The 25,899-nt window shown below is 44.1% G+C and overlaps 1 protein-coding gene across 3 annotated transcripts in view; it reads left to right on the plus strand.

Moving 5' to 3' along the window:
- Positions 1-25,899, plus strand: part of PRKCQ (protein kinase C theta) — a 66,872-nt gene that overhangs the window by 13,103 nt on the left and 27,870 nt on the right. For 2 of the 3 annotated variants that reach the window (XM_056341105.1, XM_056341107.1), the window contains exons 2-13: positions 5,660-5,814; positions 5,908-6,062; positions 7,211-7,336; positions 12,707-12,906; positions 14,688-14,748; positions 16,445-16,607; positions 17,216-17,247; positions 17,337-17,422; positions 18,462-18,591; positions 19,264-19,373; positions 21,340-21,463; positions 23,468-23,643. In XM_056341105.1, coding sequence (XP_056197080.1) covers positions 7,219-7,336; positions 12,707-12,906; positions 14,688-14,748; positions 16,445-16,607; positions 17,216-17,247; positions 17,337-17,422; positions 18,462-18,591; positions 19,264-19,373; positions 21,340-21,463; positions 23,468-23,643 — 1,200 coding nt within the window. In that variant the 5' untranslated portion in view covers positions 5,660-5,814; positions 5,908-6,062; positions 7,211-7,218. The remainder of the gene's footprint in view (positions 1-5,659; positions 5,815-5,907; positions 6,063-7,210; positions 7,337-12,706; positions 12,907-14,687; positions 14,749-16,444; positions 16,608-17,215; positions 17,248-17,336; positions 17,423-18,461; positions 18,592-19,263; positions 19,374-21,339; positions 21,464-23,467; positions 23,644-25,899) is intronic. The other variant, XM_056341106.1, reaches the window with a different exon arrangement.

Raw genomic sequence — 25,899 nt, forward strand, 5'->3', positions numbered from 1 at the left:
TAAAAGAAAACTGACAAGTTGCTTTTAATAATCTGGATCCCCAAAAGTGCACAAAAAAAGAATATGTTTACAAGGGAGAGTAAGCTGAATAGTTGTGCATCTTTCCAATGGGACAGGTGAGGGTGCAAGCTTGCTTTGTTTCAAGACCATGCATGACAAAAGTTCATTAAACATGAGCAAACCCCATGTTGTGACCTAGCTTCAGGGACAGGACCTGGAGGGGTTTATTCCAAATAGAGATCTGGTGGGTCTGCTCTGCTTCTCTTTGCACAAATAACAAGGGTTGTAGCTTTTAAAGTCTTGCTTTTCCAGAGGAACGTAAATTCATGTTGTCTACTGGAAAACAAAGGGCATATCTGAAACAGATTCTCCTTTTGATATAAGACTTTGGCTTCTTCTATATGAGCAAATTAAGAAGGGCTGAGGAGTGTTCCTGGCTGCTTTTTCGATTTCTAGAGTGACTTTTAGAGCAAATGGTTTTGGCTCTGGCCAGGCAGGACCTCTGGGGTCCCCACCCAGCTGTATTTTGCTATCTTTCTGAGCTATCGTAACTGTTAGGCATGAATGCATCTGCTCGTGGATCCCACTCTACAGTCTGGGTCCTTCTCACTGGGCGTCAGAACATCAGTGGTGGGACTGATCTTGGCCATCTTTGGGGTAGATGTAATCGGGGTGGGAAAATAGCAATTCCAGGGTAGGATTGTCTCAACCTGGTTTAAATGTCTTCTTTAGGATGGGAGGATGCACTCCCACAAGTACTTCACTGGATATGATGGGAGCTGGAGTGATAGTCCATATGTGCGCTGCAGTTGTCTGCATATATTCATGTGAATCCACCCTTAATCTCTTTGCCGTCAGCAAGGCTATGATTTCCCAGTCTCGTTATCCCAAGCAAAATGCAGTTGCTGCATACCATCCCCCACGCCATCATTCCTGCTTAGTGCAGGACCCTGTATCTGTGCTGGGTCAGTCAGATCAGGGAACGGATGCAACTGTAAACTCACTTGTCAAGTTAAGAAAAGGAGTTGCTTTCAAAGAAATCTGCTCCCCAATCCCAGACCCTACACAGGTGCCAGGCTGTGCTGGAAGAGGTTGGGAACCTGCAGTGTGGGATGGGTTGGAAAGCTGAACCGTGTCTTTGGAAGTAGCCTGCATTTAGGTCAGGTTAAAGCGATTGTTATGCGGAGACCTAAGGACAGCAAAGTACAAATCCCCTGTTTTTAAGACCCAGATACACACGTATATGCTTGAATGGTTGTAGATTCCATCCAAGAGTCTGTGAGTGTATGCAATGAGCACTGGCATGCCCAGCAGCAATTTTCTGCAATTCCCCCAGTGGGATGAATACCAGCCCTTTCACAGCTGTAAATCTGTTTGCCTGAGTTAACTCCACTGTAGCTAAATCACATATAAGATCTGAAAATAGAGCTGAGGCTCTGGTCTTGGCTTGTGCACAATAAATGAAACAGGAGGAAACCACATGAACTCAGCAGAGTCCAAACAGCTATGTTTGTGGGCTATATATAGGAGACCAGGTCCTGTTACCGATACATGCAGCTTGCTCTAAACAGCATCACAAGATGCCCCAGAGAAATGCCCATTCCCATGCTTGCCATTGGCCCCAGCAAAGCCTGCAAGCATCATTTCTATGTGGCAGAAGAAATGCTTTGCTTGGGTCCTCTGTGCCTGCAAGCGATGGGGAAGGGTTTGCATGGAAAGCATCACCCTATGTTCTGGAATCAAGCTGTTCCATGAAATTTTGGGAGGCTCTTGAGTTGCACGGGTCTGGTATCGTACCAATCCCATCAGAGGCTGCTGGTCGTGCCTTTCCGCACCCTCTCCCTCCACCACCTTTGTGAGATGCTGCAGATGGGTGGCTGGCTATGAGGGAGGGAAACATAAATGGCTATGCAAATTCACCCCCTTTTCCTCCTCCTCCTCCGATCCGTCTCCTTGTAAAAGCAAAGTGTGAGAAATGTTGGGTGGCACCCCGAGGGGTTCTGAACATTATGGACAGGCTGGTTTGACCTCTATTGAAATAATATGTGATCCTGGGCATCCGAAATGAAAGTCACTCAAGGGAGTTACTTAGATCCCTGTTCCCTACTGCATGGTCTGTGAGATACGAGGAGTCAGGGGGCAGGCACAGGGACTCCAGCCATCACTGCTGGTGTTCAGCATTGCTCTTGAAATCTGCAGGGAGACCCTGAGGTGTGTTGAGTTATGCTTATGTACAGGTCTCCACCAGCTATATAAACAGATCTTTGCAAGGTCAGGACCTGCCTTTTTGGCTGGGAGATGCCTTTCAGGGAGTGAAGGAAAGTTCATACCCTTCAGCTATAACTCCTGTTTCCTTTCCTTCTTAGTGATGCTGATCCTCAGATTATGAACTCATTTTGCATGCACGGTTTTGCGTCAAAAAGGGGAAAGAGCTGGAAATACTCCCTCTGACCTCCAGAAAATGAGTTTGATGACATTAGGAAAGCAGCATCTCAACTCTAGAAATACTTCCTCTCCCCTCCCAGCTGGCCCTCATTCAGTAAATTGCCATCTTTACTGCATCATACATGCATCCATTTTCAGTCAGCAAAGCACGAAAGCATAACTCCCACTAAAGGCAGCTATCCTCAGCACGGTTCTTCTGCTGACTAAGAGCAGGAGCTCATTTCTTCCCCTCTCCTTAACGACAATTGATTAAGGATATTGAGGAGTTTATTGCTTCCTAATAACATCTGGGAATGATTTCCATATGTTGCATTATTCTCCGGAGTGGGCAAAGCTCCCCTGTGTCAGCGAAGCAGAGTGCAGTATTGGTGAACCCAAATGACACTGTATTTCATGTTTTATTGGAGGAGAAGTTGCAGGTGGTCCTTTAGAGAAAGATGCATTTCATCCTTAGTTTTCAGATACCTTATAGTATCCTTTCCGCTGGGAAATTAAGCAGACATTGTCCATATCCATTGCAGCTGCTCTTAGTGTTAAATTAAACTGCTGCAATTACAGTGAGCCAATGCTGGAGCTGAGTTGTGTTGTTTCTTAATTGTTTACGGCTGTGGATGAGAGCCAAGTAGCAGTCCTGTAGTAGCAAATGCTGGAGATATGACCTGGAAAACAGATGTTTGGGCCAAAGCCAAAGTGGTTTCAGGAAAGACAGTGAGAGAGAAGCAGGAAACCAGTTATTTTCCTTGATTTATTGGACAGGGTGAAGAAATTCACTCCAGGGCAGAGTGCTCACATGAGGCTGGTACAGCAGTAAACTCTGATTTTAGCTAGCTTTTACCTAGCCCTTGCAAGGCTTGTACAGGCAGCTGTTGATTTGCTAGTGCTAGCACCAGGTGTGCTAAACCTACGTTGCTTTGCAGCTGAGTAGAAAATTCTTGCCTGTTTGCTGGTGGCTGCAGAACATCTCACACAGTAGACTGGTTTACATGAAGTCCCAGTGTAAGTCTTTTAGATCTGCTACAATGCAGGAAATTCTTTTAAATTTAATGGCTTGAGGTATCTGATCAAAACCAGATCACTACAGTGGAGGTGCTGCGGTTGAACAGATCATCTCCAGGCACTCCCCTTGGATCTCCAAGGAGAGAAGCAGGTTCATCACATGCTAACAGAGGGGTCTAAAATGGGTCCAGCTCATGATCTGAGAGGGCCAGTTTCTCTCTGTTCCTCTCTCAGGAGCCCAGGTAACTGCCTCACATGGAGATGCAGATGCTATAGACATCTAGGGTTAGGTGAGACCTGTCCCATCCATGTTTTCACAGAATCACCAGCTGGTTGAGGTTGGAAGTGACTTCTGGAAGTCATCTTGTCAAACTCTCCTGCTCAAGCAGAGCCACCTGGAGCTGGTTGCCCAGGACCATGTCTGGACGGCTTTTGAATATCTCCAAGGATGGCAATTCCACAACCCCTCTGGGAAACAAGTCCGTGAAGTGCTTGATTGCACAGAGCTAAAATGAAGTATTGCACTGGCGGGGAGGGAGGGGTTGTCCAGCATTTAAGGCTAGGAATAAAGTTTTAAATGTCACTGTTTAGGGTACAGATCCACAGACCTGAAGAGCTGTCTTGTAGCACACCCAGCCACTGATTTTTGGAGCAGTGATGTGAGTATTTAGCAGGACAAGATGCTTTCACAGTTTTGACTGTGTTGTAACAACATTGGTTTCACTGAAATGATAAATGCCAGGCTCAAGGTTTTAACCCTAATTTTGTTTCTTTCATACTTGAGCCAATAGTATTACTACATTTTAGTGCTGAGGAGCCATTAAAAAACCTTTGGTTTCCTTTAGCAACACTCATGTTCTTAGATGTTCAACATGTTGACTAGTAATTCTGGCTAGCACTCTGAGTTTTTAAAGGTAAGTTTTGAAAGTCCTGGTAAGGGAGTGCTTACAGCCCTCCCTGAATTTCCTCCTGCTCCTACCCATGGAAAAATAGCTTCTTAAAGCCAAAGGTGTGGGAATTGGGGATTTGGAAGAGGATACTTAATTTTCTCTTGCCCAGCAGTCACCAGAACTATTAGTGTAGCATGGTAGAGGCGAAGAGAATACATCTCCGTTGACACAGAAGCACGATGCAGGTGTTTTGACTGTTGGTCATAGTCTTTGGCTCTTGTTAGCTTTCCACACTGATGCTCCATTATGCAGACAGAACATGCAACTACTTGGATTTCCCTTCTGCTGCCGGAGACCCTTAGTCTTTCGATAAGGCAAGCTTCTTATTTTTTGAAATAGTTGATCAAACAGTGGGGGAAATACATATACATATATTTCTTCATCTTAAAGAGATTTTTTGCCTACTTAATTTGATCAGCTTTCTCTGCTTCTGTCAGTCCAGCCAGAAATTTTAACCTTTTTTTTCCATGGACCACACATAAACCATTCACTGTACTGTTGTGCAGTGCCACAAATGCCCCTCCTTACAGAGGTACCTATGCTTCAATATCTAAATGCAAGTGGCTTTCCACAGCAAGTTCATCAGGCTTGTGGCTAATGTATTTCTGAAAAATCCTTCAGAGAGATGCTGCTCTCATTCAGAAGAGAACAGGATCATCCTAATCTGCATGCAGCCCCAGGTGGTGCTTTGCTTTCCCCACTAGCTTCTGTAAAACTGCAGATGCCCTGAAGTTTTCCCAGCTGAGGGCAGTGCCACTTGCAGATGTCCTTGGACAGTCTTCAGAGGAGGTCTGATGCTGCTGGTGGCCCAATGATCTGTGCATTCCTAGGGATACACGGTAGACATGTCACAGGATTTTTTTCTCTCTTCCTATCCTATTCTGTCTTCCCCAGAAACTCAATGGTTTTCTTCTAAGTGCAGTATCCAAGAGGGTTTATGATTCTTTGTTGTTTTCCTGACAGCTCATCCCAGCTGTTAGCTAGGCTACCCAGGAGCTCAAATGGGAAGGAGAGTCTTCTTATGCTGTCCATTGTATAGACTGTCCTTATGTAGGGTCACAAATTTAGGAAAACCTCCTGGGAAGCCTCCCCTACTGAAATCTCTCTCAGGGAATAGCTGCAGTTGGCTGCATGGGCCATCTGTTTGCCAAAGTGTCAAGAAAGTGTTGCAGTGTGAGTGCTCAGTACTTGTGAATATTTGGGCCAGAACATTTGCTGTTTCAGTCCCAGTGCTAACTGTAGCTGTTTCTCTTAATTTCATAAAACAGAAAGAAGGAGAAGATCTCACCATATCCAGGACAGAAGCAAAACAACAACTTGCTGTGACCTGGCCACGCGCTAACAGAAAGTTGTCCTGAGTTTTACAGCCGCCCTAGACTTTTGCACAGGGGGCTGATGGAAACTCACCACTCCACACTGCTGGGTAAGAAAGAAGATGCTCAAGCAAAGGGCTGTGTCTTTGTTTCTCAAGTTTTCCTCTCTCCCTGATGGTCTTGCCTCCTGTCTTCTTGAACAGAGAGTCCAAGTTTTAAAATCAGCCCGGCCAGAGGTGCAGTTATCCTCATTCTTTCAGCTGAGAGAACCCTTTCCATGTTGTCCACAACTGTGATGAGAAGAGAAGCCCCTCTTGCCAGAGACTGAACTTGTCTGTCAGGAAAATACCATTTACAGGTAAGAAAACCCCATTCCCAGCAAAGAATCTGGATCTTCTTCTGTGTGAGGCTAGAGAAGCTGCTCTTGGGATAGAGCATTTTATGTGTAAAAAGGAGAAGGGGCTTGGGCTGCATCCCACACCACAAATCATTCAACTTTTTGCTTTTGTAGTTAAACAATATATTGCTGTCAATATATTAGGCAGGTAACAGCTGGTGATAGAGCTCATGCCTTTTAACTGGGGTGGTCCAAGACATAGACATCAGCAGCCGAGTTCAGAGCGCCTCTTGCTCCCCTTTGACTAGAAGGGGAGCCAGGAATGACAAGCTTAGAAGTTGACACAAAAGTTGGGGGGTAAATCCCAGTCCTTGGGCCCAGATGGCACAATGATGGGCACCAGTTAATAATTTCTGGTTTCATTAAGCCTTTTCTCTGGAACTCTGAAAGCCTACAGAGAAGACGAACCTAAAGGCTTTGTTCTATTTTCTGGCATCTTGATTTTATATGTTTCTGTTTTCTTCTGTTTAAAATTATCCTGAGATCCCTTTTGTTTTCTCCTTGCTTTACTGTCTACACAGGGTGGTTCATACGAGCTGAATTTTCTCTTTATAGCTTCACTGGTGAATATGGGTCAGCATCCAGGCAGTGGAACACCCAAGATCATTTCCATGCTGTATATAAATAGTACACAGTTATTTCACAGTTTCATGTTCAGCTTGCAGGCTTCCAACAACCTTGTGTTCCCAAAACCCTTTCTATTCTCATCGCATTTGGGATCTTGAACGCGTGACTCAATATAAGTTATGGCAGAGGTTATCCTATCTGAGAAGGTCCCGATTTGACTGCTGCGTATTCTCATTCTTGTTCCTGACAGCTGGTGTCACGTCACCAGTACCCAAAACTGCTGTTGTGGGTCTTTCCAGCCCCACGGTGAGCTCAGCTACATGACGAGTTAAGTGGACAGCTGGGTTACGCTACCTTACGCACGTTAAGTGGCACTGGGTCAGTCTGTCATCTCACTAGGCAGTGGAGGAAGCCGGAGAGTCTCCAGTCGGATGGACAGCTAACGGCCGGCGTGCCCCTGGCCCACGGAGATAAGAGGCTGGTTAAAACCGAGGGAATTTTTAGACTCTTCCCAAGTATCGCCTGTCTTTTGTTTGACGCAGGACTTGTCATGTCTCCCTTTCTGCGTATTGGTTTATCCAACTATGACAGTGGCCCTTACCTGCCATCCCAGGGGGAGGTGATTAACCCGTACTGTGCTGTGATGGTTAAAGAAGCCGTGGAGTCAGGTAAGTGGGGAGCTGTTAAATACATGTGTAAACTTTTATAAGACGTGTGTATGCCTTTACTGTGTCGTTCCTGGTGTGTATCGAGCACACCAATAAACCTTTACAAGGGTTTGCAAAGTGCTTTTTTGTGTCTCAGTGCGGTGCAAGTTTGGGTTTGGCATGACCTGCAAGACAATTTGCTTTGAAGATGGTGTCAAACAAATCTGTGCCTTCAATTTGAGGTTATTATCAGCTGAATTCCAGGTCCCAGCATGTGGCAGAGCAGATGAGCTGAGCTGTATTCGGTTTCACTTTCCTAAAAGCAGTTGCTGGTTTGTCAGCAGGACTCCAGGCAGATGAAATCTGGGTGTCCTAGAAATATCCTGGGAGGGCTGTCTTTCTTTATCACATTTTTCTGAAGAACTGACAGGTCCAGCAACTTCCATCGTTTAAAAAACATAGCTCTCTAACAGCCCCAGTGTTTGCAGAGAGTTAATTACTCTGCGTAATTGCTGTGCTATGTGAAATGTCTGAAAGTGAAACCTTCTGCTAAGCTGCTTTCTGTGTCTGGGTATATGGATTGTTGCGCACTTTTCCTGATAGAACAACGCTGATGAGTGCTCATTGGGAAGTAGTTTCTTATATGTCCTGTGCATGAAAATAGTCCCAGTGAGAGGATGACAAGTTCTCCAGTTCTGCTTTTCAACGGTCACGAAGATCAAGAACTTCGGTGTTAGGGAATTCCTCATATTGGCTGTTAGTTATCTTAAATTTTTGATAAATTCCTAACTTGACTGCTGTGATTCTTAAAAAATTAACTCAAAAATCACTTTTTATAGCTTGAGAATCCTCATGACTCTAAATGGAAGATGTTAAAGTAGTTTGAAAAAAGAAATTTTAGAATTTTAAAAGAAGTCTGTATTTCACGGGGGTTTTTTGTTTGTTTGCTTGGTTTTTAAGAGTCAACATTTATCACGTTGAACTTTACCTTGGCTTAAATGATACTTTATTATGGAAGATGCAGTGACTGGTAAATTCAAAAGGAAAGAAAATGCTACATGACAAGATATCCCTAAGATCTCACTTTTTGCTGAAAATATGTCCCATTTCAGCTCTGCACAGGGCTTGGCTTTAATGTGGCCTCTGAAAGCCATAACTCAAATTGAAGTCTCTGTCAGTTCAAAAGTGAATAAAATCAATTTGGTCAGAACAGACCTATATTTATTTATCTTACACAGGGCTGAAAGCATTTTCTGGCTTCTGACTAACACAGAAGTACAAAGGGATATAATTTTTGTGCTCCTGGGAGTCAGTAATAATTATAATACCTTTACAACAAGAAATAAAAAAGTGTGTTTGGGAGAATTTTTCTCCATTACTGAGGACTGAGTATAGGAGAAATGACATCCTACTGTTAGAAGGTTTTTGTTTGCGGGGGTGTAATTGCACTTGACTAGCTATTGCTGCGGGCATGGTGGAGCGGCCAGGGGAGCTCCTCGTCCTGTCGGTGGAAACAGCAGGAACCTCCTGAGACTGGTTCACCTCAGACACCCCTCTTAGGGTGGGTTGAAACCACCCTTGGGAGATGTTAATCCAGTGCCAGTGGAGGGTGTTTAAATGTGTTGATGGCTAACTTTACCTTAAGGTGACTCAGTCAAGGTGAGGCCACGGTGGGATCCATCTCCCCTACGAATCCAGTCTTCTGCAAGGATATTGATATCTGAGCAAGTCAGCTACCCTTGCATTATATCCCAGGAGAACAAACAGGGATTTCCATGGTGGGATTCACCTCGAGGAAGACATCCATAATGGTTCTGATGGATGTATGTGGTGGGATTCATCTCATCTTGAGGAAGACATCCATAATGGGTCTGATGAATTACACCCGAGAAAAGCCCGGTGGTCTCCGTTGACTCCAAGGGCAGTTTAGACAGTCCAGTCAGAGCTACACATCTGATGCTCAGTGAGATGAGCCTGACTCTAAATGCCAGAAATGCTCTCAGCATGACCATCGCAAGGAGCTATCATGCTCAAACAGGCATAGGGAAGACAAAAAGGTCTTAGGACAAATATTAGCTGAATGTATTTGAAATAGCTGCATCCCTGCTTTGTGATTATTTTGATCATAGTTTGCTCCCCAGCTCCCTGGTTTCACAAAGCACTAGCTACTCAATGATAATGGGATTACAAAAATATATATATTGGTACCCTGATATGCAAATTTTGGCTAAAGTGGCACGTCCAAGGAGTAGGAGTGGATCAGCTGCACTGCTGGTAAGAGATGACTCCCTGCCTCATGTGCTGACACATGACCATTCAGATTTCTTCAGGACAAATAGTTGCTGTATAGTGGTGAGCGCAGAATGCAGGGCAGGACATGCCTAAACCCAGAGCTGAATCCAGGATATATCCAGTCCCAAATCCCCGCAAGCCCTGTGCTGGAACTGGTTTGGTAGATGACTCTGCTCTGAGTTTTGCAATGTCCTATTATGGACCAGATCTATACCATATTTAGTATTAGCAAAGAGTGAGGGGGTTTTTGTTCTGTTTGGATTTTGGTTGGTTGTTGTGGGGTTTTTTTTGCAAACAGAGCAGTGGTAGATGACAAATGTGTTTGGTGCCCAAAAAACCAGAGTTTGACTCTGACTTTGGGTTCATGCCAGAGTCTGTCCCTTGTCGACCAGCTGTGATGAATAAGTCATTGGGACAGAGGTCCCCAGGGGTCTGGGAGTAATGCACATCATCTGGGGACGCAAGGAAGTCGCAAGACCACCCTTGAATTTCAGAATTCTCAGGAAATTTCAGAATTTTAGAAGCTCAGGAAAGATTCTGGGAAGCCTTTTTGCTTTTTCCACTTGGTTATTTTGTAAAAGGGACCCTGGTATTTTATGATACAACCTTTTAAAAAACTAAACAACCCCACAGAACTGTACAGTTCGAAGTGTTGTAGCAATTTATTACTGATGACAAAACATTTCAGAAACCATAGGTGCCTCTGAGGTATAAAAAAATCTGCCCTTTAAAAGTAGCTTCTGCCTTCACAAGCCACCTGGCCCAGTGCCATTTTACCACCTGTCTTGGTGACATTTGCTTCGTGAAATATCCTGCTCCATGTTTGAACTCAGCAAGCCTCCAGGAAAAGTGCTCCCAGCTACAGTGGAAGCTGCTGCCGGAGAAAGACAGATGCTATTTTATTTTTCAGGAACCCAGGGTTAGATTAATCCCTGGCAGAATTCCACAGACGTCAGCGGGGATGCGCCAGGGGTAACTGTCTGATCCCATATATTGGCCAGTTCATTCACATTCCAGGGTTTGTTTATTTAAGCCTCATGTTTTGGAATGCAGTGCAAACAAAAGCACTTGTTTTGCAAGTGCTGTGTTTCACATAAGTAGAGTTTCACTGGTGTAGCAAAGGAATAATGGTCCTTACTGGGGTTTCTGTTCTCAGTGATGCTGGGAGGTTTATGTTTCATTTTTATGTCTGATGTTGACTGCTTTTGTTGAAAGAATACATTGAATATGTATTTGCAGGCTTGATGGGAATGAATGAAGCCTGCAGACAATGGGTTCGGTATATGATTGCCTAAATCTGCATATGTGAAATGTCAGCCGCGCCTAACTGATAGAGATGGGTGCGTCTTAGGTTGAGATGCTCTATCTAAACTTTGAGGAAACTGAATTTGAACCTAAAATCTACCTGCAGAACCACTTGTCATGCCAGGCAGGACAAGGTTGAGAAGTGGTTTTATGCTGCAGGGGTGATGTCCGCTCAGTTTTGCCATGCAGAACAGTGCTGACAGCAAGAGCATCCCACGGCTTAAATCAAGTTTATGTGATTGAACCAAATGCAAAACTTCTTTGCGAGAGCCAGCGGTTGGGTCACGGAGTGAAATTTCAGCAGGTCAGTACTGATTGCAGGATCCTGCATGCCGCTCCTTAGGAAACTACTTTCTCAACCTAAATCTATTCAGTGAGTATAGTTTATATAGTGGCTCTGGCAGTCATTTCTTCAGCGTACAGGCTGGTGGAGGAAGATTTTTCTTATAATCTCACAGCCCGGATATTTGTTCTTTCCCCAGTAAACATCCTCTCATTTCCTGAAGTGGATATTACACAATCAGGAATCACTTTTTTTTTTCTCCTTCTCTCCTGCCTCCAAAATCTTTGGAGCTGCTTTACCAGTTTTAATCCATCCTGAAAGTGTGGTACAAGCCTCAGAAATCCTGGAGTTCCTGCCTATGTAAATCAAAACTCACCTGAGGGAAAAAACCTGAATTAGTCCTTCCATCCCAAGATTTTCTCCAACAAGTGTCATGTTCCAGGCTATCAAGTGCATGTGCTTTTCCAGCTGGGTGGGATGAGGGAAAGGCTGGGATCATTAGAAGTAGGAGCAGAGTCTTTGGGAGACAGGAGCTGCAGGTCTGCTGCTCACATTACTGCTTTTCATTCTCTTATTCCTCCAGCTTTGGTGTTTGATGGGTTGAAAATTTGCAGAGGGTAACTGTGAAATAGAATTTACCTTGAGTGAGAGTCTAAGCCTTTTACAGGGCTCTATGAAATAACGTGGGCTGTATGAAATAAATAAAACTGGCTGAGACTTTTTTTCAGAGAGAACTAACTACAGAAAACTCTCTGCAAGCTAACACTAAGCCTCAGACATGCCCTTTTTTTACCCATCACCATTTTGAGATGTGTCTGCTGTGAAAGAAGAGGAATTAATGCATGAGGAAGAAAAGCAGGAAAGGTTTGCTCTGTTGTTGCTCTGTCACTGTGGATGTGGTTGCAGGTCTGCAAGATAGTTCATGTATTAACATCCCTGAGCTAGCTGAGATGTAGCAACTGACTGGACATGCACTCCAGCGGAACCCTAACCACAAAGTGCACCCAGCTTTTGGGGCACTAAAGCAAACCTGTCCTCATTTGGCATGGGAAAGATGATGACACGTAGCTGGGTATCTGTGATGAAATTCACCTGATTAGAAGTGCGTATCTGTGGTGTCAGAGTCCACATTCAAGGTCTACCTCATAGAGTTAATGGAGTCAAAGATGGAAATTATCTTTTCTAAGGTAGATGTCTGTATTTGGTCAAATGAACGCACCCTAACTCCATTGATTTATACTGATGATACTCTTTTCACTGACTCTGAATGGAGCCAATGTTCAGACAGCTCAGATATGGACATACACATCGCAGACCCCTAAAGTGAAGTGAGGCAAATCCTATCCTAGGTTTCACTTCACATAGCAACCTCCTATGACACTCTAACATGGTCCAAGAGAGAGACATTAAAGTGAGTAAATAACACAGATCTGTCTCGGGGACTGTAGAGTGGTGACCTTAGTGCAGATGAGAAGCAAGTCCCCTTAATCCAGACGCCTTCTTGTTGACAGAAAATGGCCAAGTGTACGTGCAGAAGAAGCCCACCATGTACCCACCCTGGAACAGCACTTTTGATGCCCATATCAACAACGGCAGGGTCATGCACATCATTGTCAAGGACAAGAGTGCTGAAATGGTTTCAGAGACCACAGTGGAACTCAAGGTGCTGGCGGAGAGGTGCAAAAAGAGCAACGGGAAGACGGAGATGTGGGTGAGCATCATTATCTCCTCTTGTCGGGTACGGTGGGGAGCTGCTGTGGGGTGGGAGAATGGCTTGTGTCCATGTCAGGCTGTGATGGTAACTAGCAGGGCAGTAGGAGCTGGCTGCCATCCAAGGAATAATGTTTTGAGTCTACTTGGGTATGACTTAAAGACTTCCACACATGTCAGGAAAAAAAAAAAAGTGGCACATTTACATTATCTGCTGCTGTTAAATTGAAACATGCCCTCTGTTAGCAAGGGTTCTGGTTGAGGTGAGCCATGCCCACACACTCATCTTTGATTAGGAAACGCAGTGGGGACAAATGAGTGGATAAATGTGAATTATTTTATGTGCTCTAGGGAAACAGCTTTAAAAATTTAATCTAATGTCAAGTAACTGATTTACAGCTGCCTGACATCGGAGTTAAGTTGGAGGAACTCCTTTAAAATCTCTGGAGTTGTAGTGGAGTAAATTTGAAGTAACAGTCTTCATAAGGATGCTAAGTGTAAGGTTGTGTTCCCTGGTAGTCCAAGTAAGAAAGTTCTTGATAATAGTCTTTAACATGTAGTATTCAGCAGCCATGCCATGGATAACCATCAGGTGGAAAAACATTTGGAGAGAAACTGATTTCCTGGATATTTTTTCTGGTTTATATCTCTTGCCAGTTCTCAGGCTAAGCTGCTTGGGTTAAACAGAGAGTAGAGAAGTCAAAAATGCCTTGGTCACAAGACCTAAGAGTGAGATTTAGTAGAGGTTTGCACATTTAACATGTAACTTGGAGGAACGGAGGTGCTTAGAGCTAGAATTGAGAACCAGAAGTCTCTGCTCAGCATGGCTCCATCCTCAGGCTTCAGAGCCATGAGAGGCAGAAGCCTGGTGAGGAGGAAGGGGGGTCGTAGGTGACGAGCAGCAAAGGTAACAGCCCTGAGGTCAAGTGGAGTTGGGAGACCCTGGTCCTGCTGTGTCCCAGCCTGGCAGCAGCTCCTGAGGTCTCCTCTGCACTCACTCCCCCAACACAAGTTACAGCCTGGGGAGGGTGGTCCTGGATAGCACCTCCTGCAAGGGGCGTGAGGAGAGAGAATAGCGTTTTTTTCTCACAGGACACTTTCAACAGGAAGGCAGCGAGGTAACCTTGCTCGGGCTGTGCTGGGGGTGGATGGGAAGGCACTGTTGTAGCTCTCAGGCTGAAGAAATCCTTAAATGTAGGTCCTCTTGTGCCTAAGTATGTGGATCCAGATCTACAAAGGCACCTATGGACAGAGGTTCAGTGAGTTGTGAATTGCCATGTCCAGTGGGAAGGCCCAAAAAATGTCTGAGTAAGCTGGTAGCATCACTCACATTTACTGTAATGGCAGTTAGACTTCCAGGACCAAGTGTCTAAAAGATTTCAGCATCTTTTAAGTACTTGGCTAAAGTTAGCTTTTTTTTTTTTTTTAAAGTGCTCCTGCTTCCCCCTTTGCAGGATCCACTGGGAACATGTTTTCTGTATAGGTAGTGCTGGTGTCTAAAATCCTACCTACAGCTGCTGTGGTTTAGTCACATTTATTCCTGCTACCATGCCACTCCAAATGTTTGCTAAGAGGTGATCTAACCTCTTCTTTCAGTAGCTGCTCCTGCCCTGCCTTGTTGCCCACACAGGTAGGAGCAACCCAAAAGTTAACATTCATTGGCGTTCATCAGTTCCCACTGGGAAAAGGGGATAGCTTGAGTCATCTGAAACGAACTTTGTTTCTTTGAATGGCTGTTTAATGATGGCATTGGTCTTTTTTTCTTGTTTTTCACTTAACCAGCTAGAACTGAAACCTCAAGGGCGAATGCTGATGAATGCAAGATACTTCCTGGAAATCAGTGGCAAGTGATTTTGTTTGTTAATTGATAGACGTGATTTCTGGGTATGTGGGGCAGATACGGTGGCTTCACTTCAAGCAGTTACCTGTGCTGTTACTGATTTATTCATAGGAACTATCATAAGGGTTTGGAAGGAACACTCCAGAGAAGCAATTTTTATTATATGGTGGGGGTGAAGATTTACTGTTCCTTTGTGATTTTCAAGGCAGAGTTTTGTCCATTTTACCACTAAAGTGGTAGATTTTCTCATTACATGAGTCAAGACAACAGATATAAGGAGCCAGCTCGCCCTGAAATCATCCTACTTGTATGTACATATGTAAGTGCTGTGGTGTGCATTGTAGTGCTGATGTAAAGGCTGGGGTACAATTTGTGGTTGACAGCACCTAAGTATACTTGTTAGTTAGGCTTTTAAGACCAAGAGCAATCTAAGCAAAACAGGAAAATAGCCTACAGAGTGATCCAGCTGATCAAATGCAGGTTTCTGCTGCAAGGTCAGCTGAGTCATTCCCTAGGCTCCATTGTCTGCCCCAGCTAGACCTCCAGGGAGGTGGCAGCAACTTAGTCACCCTGGTCAGGGGACACACTGTCACTTATGTGTCTCCACTGGAAATTAAATCCCACCTGCAGAGTTTGATGGCTATGTGAAATGCATTTTGCTTTGTTGAAGAAACTGGGTTGCATTCCAAATGCTCAGTCTTATTTTTCAGTCTGATGCTGAAATTCTCGCACCCTCAGGTGCGGGATGAAGCTATAAGGTGCAGTTATCTAGAAGGACCTTCCATTTACAGAAGCATAAAAGTACTGAAAGCAGCTAATAACATGTCCATACTTATATTTTCTCCATCCATTCCTATGTTTACTATAGAATAGTCTATTGTTGCCTCCTTGTATGTTATAAGACATCAGAGAGGCCAAAGCATAGAAAATGCAAGTTGTGTTTTTATTACAAATACCAAGATCAACATCATATCACACAGGGGGCCAGTTTCCACACAATACCCATGTAACTTGTGTAATGCATGAGGAAAGGAAAACAGAGTGAGATATTACATGCATATCTAGATTTGTAGACACAGGCCCATATGTAAGTGCACATGTGTAGTCAAAATTGGTTTATTTGCTGTTCCAAAAAGTTTGAATGTGAACTGTGAATAATGGCATGGACACAGCAAACAGCAAAGCAATTGTTGGCTTGGAAAAATAAGACCATCCTAGGAACATACATATGTGCTTACTCACATATACATGCACACATAAAGGACTCTGTTAAATACCTACATATATATACACACACACGTGTGTGTTTGTGTGCATATATAGATAATTAGTAACTTTTATGTAATTTCATCTTTTTTAGGGCATGGATCTTCAGTGCTATAAAAAGTCAGAATTTTATGTTTAACTGCAGAGTATCTCTCCTTGGGAAATTTCTGGTCTACATTTCAAAGGGAGCATTATGAATATTCAAGGGAGCTCAGAGTCCCAAGTTTAAAGTTTATTGTCCTTGTAGGAATGGTAGATAAAAAAATGTCGAAACAAGTCTTGTGTGGGTTTCAGAAATGGTATTTCTTAAAAATATTAATACAAATGAGTGAATCATTAGCTTCAGTCACTTAGTATTTTGGAAGCTGCATTTTCTCAAGGTGCCTGATCCGGACAGAGTACCCTAATACATCTTCTGTTCCCTTTCCCCCAGATGCAAAGGACCTGGCTGACTGTGAGAATGAAGGCTTCTTCTCCTTGCATCAGCGCAGGGGGGCCATCAAACAGGCCAAAATCCATAATGTCAAGTGTCATGAGTTCACGGCCACGTTCTTTCCACAACCCACCTTCTGCTCTGTCTGTCATGAGTTTGTATGGTAAATGAAAACAGATCTGCTTTTTCCTCCTTTTAACTCTAGGGAGCAGTTCTTCTGTAAACATGGTGCTTAGGGACACAGCTGAGTGGTGGGCTTGGCAGTGTTAGGTTTACAGTGGGACTTGATGGTCTTGAAGGTCTTTCCCCACCTAAAAGTTTCTATGGTTCTATAGATAGATAGGTGAATATCTATGCTACTGCTGTCAGTAAGGCAGCAGGATGAGACCCTTGACGTCTTACATGCCGAGTTATTGCATCACTTCAAGGATGTGAGCCACAGTTTTGATTCCAGCTGTGAAAATTCCCTTAATTTTTTTACTTTCTTATAAATATTTTTTGTTTTGGCCAAATGCACAGGCGTTTCTCATCAGCCCAGTTTGCTATTTGGCTATTGTGAAATTCACAATATGAATATGTGCTGGAAAGGCTGTGAAAACCACAGAGGACCACTCTGCAATTAGATTGAATGAAGATATTTAATTTAGAGACGCTCGATAAACACTGATAAAAAAGCAAAGCTGTTTTATTCTGTTTCTTTCATAAATGTTGCTGTCCTTTCTTCTGTCAAGGCTTTCAGACAATGCAGAATTAACCATTTCTGTATTTCAGGGGCCTGAATAAACAAGGCTATCAATGCAGACGTAAGAAACTTTTTTGATTTTGTTACTATCATTATTTACTTTCCCAAGTGGATTTTTTTGTTAACACCATGACACACTTGCTCTTTCAGAATGTAACGCTGCCATTCATAAGAAGTGCATTGATAAAGTAATAGCCAAGTGTACAGGATCAGCAATCAATAGCAGAGAAACAATGGTATGTATTATTATTCAGCTGCTTTTAAAAAAACTTGAGTGTCATCCAGATCTCTTCTGCATCGCTGTAGAACAACTTCTGATGAAGCAGAAGGTGCTACTGAACTAAAGGCTGTGTGATCTGATCTGTGCACTTTGTTTTTTGTGTTCCAAGCGGTTTCATTACCTCCTACTTGTGATTTACTCAAATGCAGCTGCTGAATAAGCAGTTGCTGAATCAGGACTGACATTTTTCTAATGTATGAAGCATGTGTGGACATTAGGTAGAGATTTACTGGAGGAAATTCTTCACTATCTGATGCTAGGCAGGACATCACACAGTTTCCAGAGCGGTGCTTTAACATCCTACTCTGTATTATCTGAGATTTCCAAGCAGTGGAAGATCTAGCATCTCCACTGTTATTTGTTTTCTTTTTCTCACAGCAGTTTATTATAAACCTTCTTTTTTGGTAGGCAAAAGTGGAACTTAAACTCTTGATAGGACTATTCCTTTTTCCTTAATGGTGTCCACAGCTCCTGTTTGCTTCCAGTCCCACCCTGGCTCCTGTTCTTCTTCAGAGATGAGATTCATCTCTTTTGTCTTCTGATATCTCCAGGGTAGATGTATCCAATTTTGTCATCACCTTTGACTCCCCATGTACTAAAAGAAAAATAGGCTCTTCCAAGGAATGATTCATGGCAACAAATGTAGGCATCCCTTTCAGGATGGGATGAATAATTTTTAGAACTACCACTGTTTTTCCATTGAGCATTAAGGGACTCTGGGTGCACAGATGAGATGCAAACAGCTCTCTGGTCAGAAAAATACAGCCCAGGGATGTAGTTTACCTGTTATCCCAGTTCCCGCTGAATTGCGGTTATTATGTCTCAAAATTTGGCTTTGTACATCGGAATGATAGTTATGCATAATTTCTTCTTGATGGTCATAGCCAAGGATCAAAAGGCAGCAAACATCCCATCTTCTGTGATAAGAGTTTTGTTTTCCATGCGGAGCTGAGGTGGGGAGGAGTGAATGACCAACACAGCTTTTTTTTTTGCAGTTCCATAAAGAACGGTTCAAGATCGACATGCCTCACCGCTTCAAAGTCTACAACTACAAGAGCCCGACTTTCTGTGAGCACTGTGGCACCCTCCTCTGGGGCCTTGCACGGCAAGGACTGAAGTGTGATGGTGAGTCCCTGATGTATGTGACACAAGCTGAGCATGGGAGTGGGCCGTTGTCTTTAAAGGGTTGCAATCCCAAAAGCCAAATCTCATTTATCGCACTTCTCTACAAGACCTGTGTGAGATGGCATCTGGGGTGGTGAAGGAGTGGTCAAGAGGACCATCCTCATTCTTAAGGAGGATGACAAGTGTCAGTATACAGAAAGGTGTGTGGTCTACGAGGCTGAAGAGTCACTTCCCAAAGAGGCAAAGAACATCTCAGTGATGCTGTTCATCTTCCAAAATCACTCACATGCTCCGTTTCCACTATCAGACAGACCCATGACACATCACTATCTTCATAGTCCTATACCAACAGGAAGATCCTGTTCTGTGATTACAGTTTATATCTGAGCTAACAGACTGTAAAGTTTTGGTAGCTTGTAGCTGCAAAGGCTGGTGGATGTAGAAATACAACCTTTTGCCCAGAAGAAGATATAAAAAAACTTCATCTCTGTAAAGAACCATAAAATGACCCAAGTGCCATCTCATGAGAAATAAACAGTGCCCAGGCTTTGAGCTGGTGACTGATCTCTGCCCTTGGCCAACAGCAGCACATGTTCCTGCCCAACCTGATGTCAAACCCTTTACAGCCTAGCTATCCTTTGTTGTCCTGACAGCCCTTGTTCTCTCTTTCAGCGTGTGGCATGAACGTCCATCACAAGTGCCAGACAAAAGTAGCAAACCTTTGTGGAGTTAACCAGAAACTAATGGCTGAAGCTCTGGCAATGATAGAGAGCACCCAGCAGGTAAATACTTTAAGCCTTGAGTGACCTAGAGAGAGTAGGATCAATTGTTCAATGTTTGTTTCAGTGCAAGAAACATAAGGGCATTGAGTGGAGCACTGTGGGTAGCAATTGAAAGTAAAAAATAGGAATATAAATATAGGTAGTTAAACTCATCTCAGCACTTTGAGGAGGCCAAAAGTTTTCATGGGTTCAAGAGAGTGACATTCTCCAGTGTTCATAGAAGAGAAATCTATTCAGGAATAATAGAATGATTAACTCTTAATAGAAAAGCACTGCCTTTGAATCAGGAAATCTCTGAGCTGCACATTTCCAGAGATAGGGAGAATATTCTGAGGAGGTGACTTTCCATGCCTGCACTCTTCTTATATCTTTATCTGGTGTCTGCTTGACCACCGTTGTAGACATGACGTGACCTGGATGGACTCGTGCTGTGATGTGGTGCAGCTGTAGCTACATCAGTTTTGTAACTGAGGTTGTGTAACAGGGTCCAAGGCAGCGTAAGAGAAACTTGATTTAGATCCTTCTGCTGTCACTACCTTGCTCTGCACTTGTGACTTAGCACTTTGTCCTGTGACTCTCTGATCTATTTGGAATGAAACTCCCCAGAGCAGGGACTCTCATGAAGAGACCCGAGTCTTGCTGGGAGGACCTAGATACTACTGTCATATGAACAACACTGTACGAACGCAGAAAATTGAATTAAAAGAAGGAAAAATAGCTTGTCCCAAGCCCAAAACCATAAAACAATTTAGAGATCCTTGTTCAAAATCAGGATTGTTAGGATGCCTCTCAGTTCTTGAGTAACTGGAGGCACAAAATCCATAGGTACCTAGTCCACCATGTTTAGGTTACTCAGTATCCCAAGGCAACATCTTCATCCATACAGCAGGTGTTTTTCCATGTATACCTTCCTGAAGTGCTATCTACCAGGTTTAGCTCTGCATGCTCCTCACTTATGTGATAGGTAGTGCTGCCAAACCTCCAAATAAGAGTTTTTTCTGCTCTTGCTTCTCAATTTCCTACCTGCTGTGTCTCTAAAGCTCCTTGCACTGCCACCTTTTAGAGGTGAAGAGGGCAAACAACAGATACTTTCCCCAATATACTCTTCTAGTCTCCAGAAATCTAGGCTTTGGGAACTTCTTGAGCCATAGGTGGAGACTTAATGTTTAGTAGACCTCACAGGATTCATCTTTCATGCTTTTGTCTCATCACCCTTGAATCCAGACAAACTCTTACCTTCTGCAACATCCTGGTGCAAGGAGTTCTTCAGAGTAACATCCAGACACTAAACAGGGATGAGGCTACAGCAAGTTCCAAGTTTCTCTTCAAAGAAGACTGTTAGGAAGGAAGTTGTTAATTTAAATTCCCTTTGTGCAGATAGCCAAGGACTCAGACCCCTGTGCAAAACAGTGTGTAGAAGAACAAAGCTGGGTTAATTATCATTGATAATATCCAGCTGTGGGCTGGCTTCAGGGGCAGTGGGTTGGCCAGTATAGATAAGGTGCAGCTGTGGCTGGTTCTGGTAAGGGGTTGGGCAGCCAGTGAAGCGGGGGCAGCTGAGGAAGAAGGAGGGAGAGGAAGAAGCAAAGAGAAGAGAGAGAACACATGCCCTGGAAAAGGAGAGACTAGGAGAAGGCAGCAGAGGGACTGGTATGAAGAGTATGTTGGTATGCGATGGTAAAAGACCTTGTTGCAGCCGGCTAGTTTGGAGAGTGCTGCAACAACAAGGGATCTCTATATTGACAGCACAAAGACCTGTTAACACCCACATGCATTTAACAGAAGGCTGTAAGTTCCTCCAAGTTACCAAACCCCTAAATGCTGGGTACAAAGATGCTCTTCTCATAAGTAAAAACCTCTTCTAGGTCTTGATTTCTGTGACATTCACAGTCAAGAAGCTACAATGTCTATAATCTCAGAACATGACATTTGGCTTAGAAGTCCTTTGCTGTTTTCTGTAATCCAGGCTCGCTGTCAGCGTGACACTGAACAGATCTCCAGGGATGGACCTCTTGAAATTGGTTTCCCAGTTCCTGTGAAGGATGTAACACCACTTCAGGCATTGCCAGCATCTACAGCAGGAAAAAAAGGTAGTTTCCCCTAGTGATATGGGGCAGCAGGCTTTGTTAATTTTTTGTTTCGTGCATGGTTAGGTGGAGGTGACAAGGGTGGGGAATTCATTAGCCAGTAAATTTTTCACGCATCTATCCGGCCTAGAGCAACACATGCCCTTTCTCTTCGCCCCTGAGTTGTATCAACAGCTCTTCCCAGCCACATCACTTGGGCATGGCAGATACCCTGGATCCCATCCTGCTTCCTTCTCTATAAACCTGCACTTCCCCCATGCCATCCCAACTTCTGGTGACATGAGACACCAACTACCACTCTTCCAGTTAACCTCTAAATTCTCTTTCTGAGCCAGCAGTTGAACACACCTCATACCTCCACTGGCAATAATGTGTTTTTGCCCTTCTTGGGACTCATAGACTGTAAGATCTGAGAACTTTAAAGAGAAACCAAACTCTAAACAGGAGATTGGGAGTCCTGCTCGCCATTACCAATTCTCTTTCTGATTTCACATTTTTGGGTGGGGTTGACATCCAGTACCTTTGAAAACCATTGACAGATCCCCACTTCATTCACCCAGAAGCTGATCTAGGTGTAAGATGTTGAGGAGGGTGAATAAGAGATCAACTCATGTTTAGGAGGGTGAATGAAAAGCGTTGATTAACAGAGCTTGGACAAAGCTACTGGGGGCTGAGTGGTCTAAACCAAAAATGACAGTCTCCTGGGGAGATCCCTTGTTTGTCTGCTTTGTTCTTGAGTCACAGAACTCTGGATATTAGGAGCAAAAATGTCATCATCTTTCATTAGACTCATGTGGCCCACGTAAAAGGTCATTTCAGGACCCTTCCAGCTTCACAGTTCATGGTGCCCCTCCAAATGCTGTACTGTGACTACACTAGACCTGCAATGGCACTGACACAATGTTTTTCTGCCTGCCACAAGCTTTAAAATACATCTACCAGAAAGGGGAGGGAAAAAGAAGAGTACAAGTGAATCAATATTTTAACCTAGCGAGGACTGGGACAGTGGGTCCTCAGCTCTGACCCTAACCAAAGGTCAAGCTGAGAACTCAAACCCCACCATCATCCACAGCAATTAATACTGCCCTGTGTGGAGATAATATCCTGGAAACTGGACCTAGAGCAAAATGTCAGAAGGCACTGGTTAAAGGACTGCAGAGCATTATACGTGTACTCTGGGTTTGATACTGTGCAGCACCAGGCTACTGAGCCTCAGAGGCTGGTATTGGTACCATCTGAACTAAAGGGGACAGTGCCCTTTGGCCCCCAAGGGGAAATAAATGATGTCCCCATCTGGGCTTATTTTCTTTCTACAAGTAGAACTGGCTGTGCTGATGTGAATCAGTAAAGCCCCAGCTGGTTTCACATCTGGTTTACATGCGGGTCTGTTTGTGTGCTGAGTAGCGTTCTTGCCGTTCAGCAATTTAGAACGGTACAGCAACGTGCACTTGGGTGCAAGGGATAAATCCAGTAAGGGACAGGATCTCTTAGAAGTTCACATACATCCAAGTGAATGGAGTATTGAAGAAACTCTGAGTAATTCTACTCCAAGACAGCTGGAAAAATTGATCAGAGCTTCACATCCAGAGCAAGGACTCAATATGAAGATGCTGTCCCATCTTTTCATCTAGCTTTGCCAAGGGTGTTGAAAAGACCTTGAATAAAATGGGACCACATCATAGCGGCAACCAGCAAGAAGGACTGAAGGACACAGGCAGCTGGAAATGAAGAGTTTGGTCATGTTTTGCTGCCATAAACCAGAAAGACAGATGAAGGACTTTGTAAAGTGGGAGCAATGCCACTGAAGAAGGGGGAGTTACACTGGAGTAAAATTTCCTCCAGAGAGAGAGCAATGTGGAAACAGAGCCGATCTACTTAGTAGATGTGATCACCAGATTTCCATTTATTTGAAATACCTTTTTAAAACTCTAAAAACAATACATGTAAGTGTTCTGGGGGTCTTCTAATTTCCAGGGGTTTATTTGAATGCTTTGATTTGTATTGCAGAGCCACAGGGCATCTCCTGGGAGACTCCAGTGGAGGGCACAGTGAAGGGGGAGTCTCTGATAGAGTCAGACTTGGGAGAACAGCCCCAGGAGCAGCAAGAGCACCAAGTGCAGCTAAAACTAACCATTGAAGATTTTGTCCTGCACAAGATGCTGGGGAAGGGCAGTTTTGGCAAGGTAAGCATTGGGGATGGAGACACACTGCAGACATCTGCATATTGCTTTTTATGGCACTAAATAGCATGGGGTTTGAAGGCCACTTAGAAAAAACATCTCCAAGTCTTCAAAGAACCCTTGCTCTGGCATGGCTGAGTCTTGAACCCAGTCTTCTCCTTGACTAAGACAAAGGTCTTCCTTGCCCTTCCCTCTGTCCCGTTAGTTGCTGTCTCATGAGTGCCCATGACAGGCTGATGGGGCATCCACAGGGAGCTGGTGGGAGAGATTTCTGTGCTGTCCTCCCTCCTGCAGCTACTCCTGCCGGCTTAGCTGAGCAAGTTTGGAGGAAGGCAGAAAAATTAGCTGAAAAGTCAAATGTGGATCACCTCTCCTCTCCAGAGCAGCAGGTCCCCAGCTGGGAATGCTAACTGCTCTTTCCCAGATCCGATCTTTACTGGAGCGTAAAGCAAATTTTGCAACAGCCAAGAATTTGTGCTTTTGAAACAAGAACCACCTGTTTTCACAGGATTCATTAATCTTGATGAATTGTAGATTGTTCCTCCTTCTTGCAGATGTCCCCTGGAAGGGGACTCGTGTTGTTCAGTGCCAGCGTAAAGCTGCATGAAGCAATATCTAAGGAATGCACCATTGTATTTTCACAGCCAATAAGGAGAATGAGCATTATTATGTATCACATTGCTTTGATCCCATGTCTTCTGAGGTGAAAATTGTGCTTTAAAGAAGGGCTGCTTTTTGCCTGCTAAGTGAGCTGGAGCAATTGCTGCAGCCAGTTCTTAAAACTGTTGAAATATGTGCTGTGTTGCCTTTCCATAATTGAAAATACTTGGCATGTCTACAGTTTGCATGGGAAACAGAACTGAGGCATCTCAGAGCTAAGCCAGAATACCCCAAAATTCACAGCCCAAACTAATCTGGACTCCAGAGCACAGATGTCATAGAAACATTTATGTTGGAAGAAAGGGACCTCTGGACATCATCTAATCCAACCTGCTGCTCAAAACAGGTCTCATCAGATGAGGTTGCTGAGGTCTTTGTCTAGTCAAGTCTTTAATACCTCCACTGAAGCAAATTATGTACCTTGCTTTAGCCCCCGCTGTTAACATGGGCTCGCCAAGCCTGTAAGTGTCTGCATCTCTCTGCAGTGCACCATGTGGGTGTGGAGAGGATGGGCTATTTCATGCCCTTCTGCAACAAACCTCACCCACAAGTTTCCTGTGTAGGTGTTGCTCCTGGTGCCCTTATTTGCTTGGAGCAAGATTCACTTCCCCATAGAGGGGACAGGGTGTGCAGATCTCAATGCCTGAGGGGTCTCTCCAGCTCTACATGGACCAGGGAGGTTGAGGGCAAGACCTGTGAGGAAGACCCCTCTGCACAAGGTCTAGCTTTGCCTACCTGCACCTTGGAAGCCACAGCACAAGTCACAAATGTACTGCGTTCCCTAGTTTCCCCAGGAGAGCAGTGCCCCGCACAAAAACGGGGGCAAAAAGGGTGCCTGCAGCATCAGCACTGTTAGCATTTCTGGTCATTCACTGCAAAGACAGAGGGAGGCTCTAGGCTCTACTGTCTGTCTAGTGCTACAAAGTGAAATGCAGCAGTAGCCAAAAGGGTAAATAAACTCTTTGTCAGGGCTAAAACATGTCAGAGCTTACTCAGTAAATAGTGTCTGGTGGAGAACTTCAAAGACCTCTTTGATGAATCTTATGTACTCATTCAGTCTGTGGAAAACAGTGTCAACAGGTTGTTAACATAAAGATCAGGACTGGCATTGCCTTCCAGTGGAGACTTCTTTGCTCTGTGGTCTGTAGAAAACCCTTCTCTGCTGCCCTGTGTCTCATTTTCCCTGCCTATAGAAATAGATAGAGGTCCTGACTCCTCTGGGGTGTGTTTTGCTATTCTCAGAGAAGCCCTGCAGAAGTACAGGGGACCCAGGCTGTTTGCTCAGGCCTCCTACTAACTGGGAGGAAGAGGAGAAACTCACATCTGATATAGAACAATCTCGCTACTGGTGGACATCAGTCTGCACCTGCTGAAGTTCTGGTGCAGGGCATTTGCATGTCACACGTTGACAAAGCAATATTCTATGTTTTGTTATTTGAAGTCAGAAAACAGGAAACATAACTCATGAGCATTTGCATGAGGATGGTTTCTGTTACCAGAATCATTTGGCGCTCTGACATGCCCTGCCCACACAGGCGTGTAACCCCTACTCTTGGAATCACCAAGACCTTCTCATCCTTCCCTAGGGTTCAGCTTTAT

Source organism: Falco biarmicus, chromosome 5 (genome assembly GCF_023638135.1).
Source record: "Falco biarmicus isolate bFalBia1 chromosome 5, bFalBia1.pri, whole genome shotgun sequence".
Taxonomy (NCBI): Eukaryota; Metazoa; Chordata; class Aves; order Falconiformes; family Falconidae; genus Falco; species Falco biarmicus.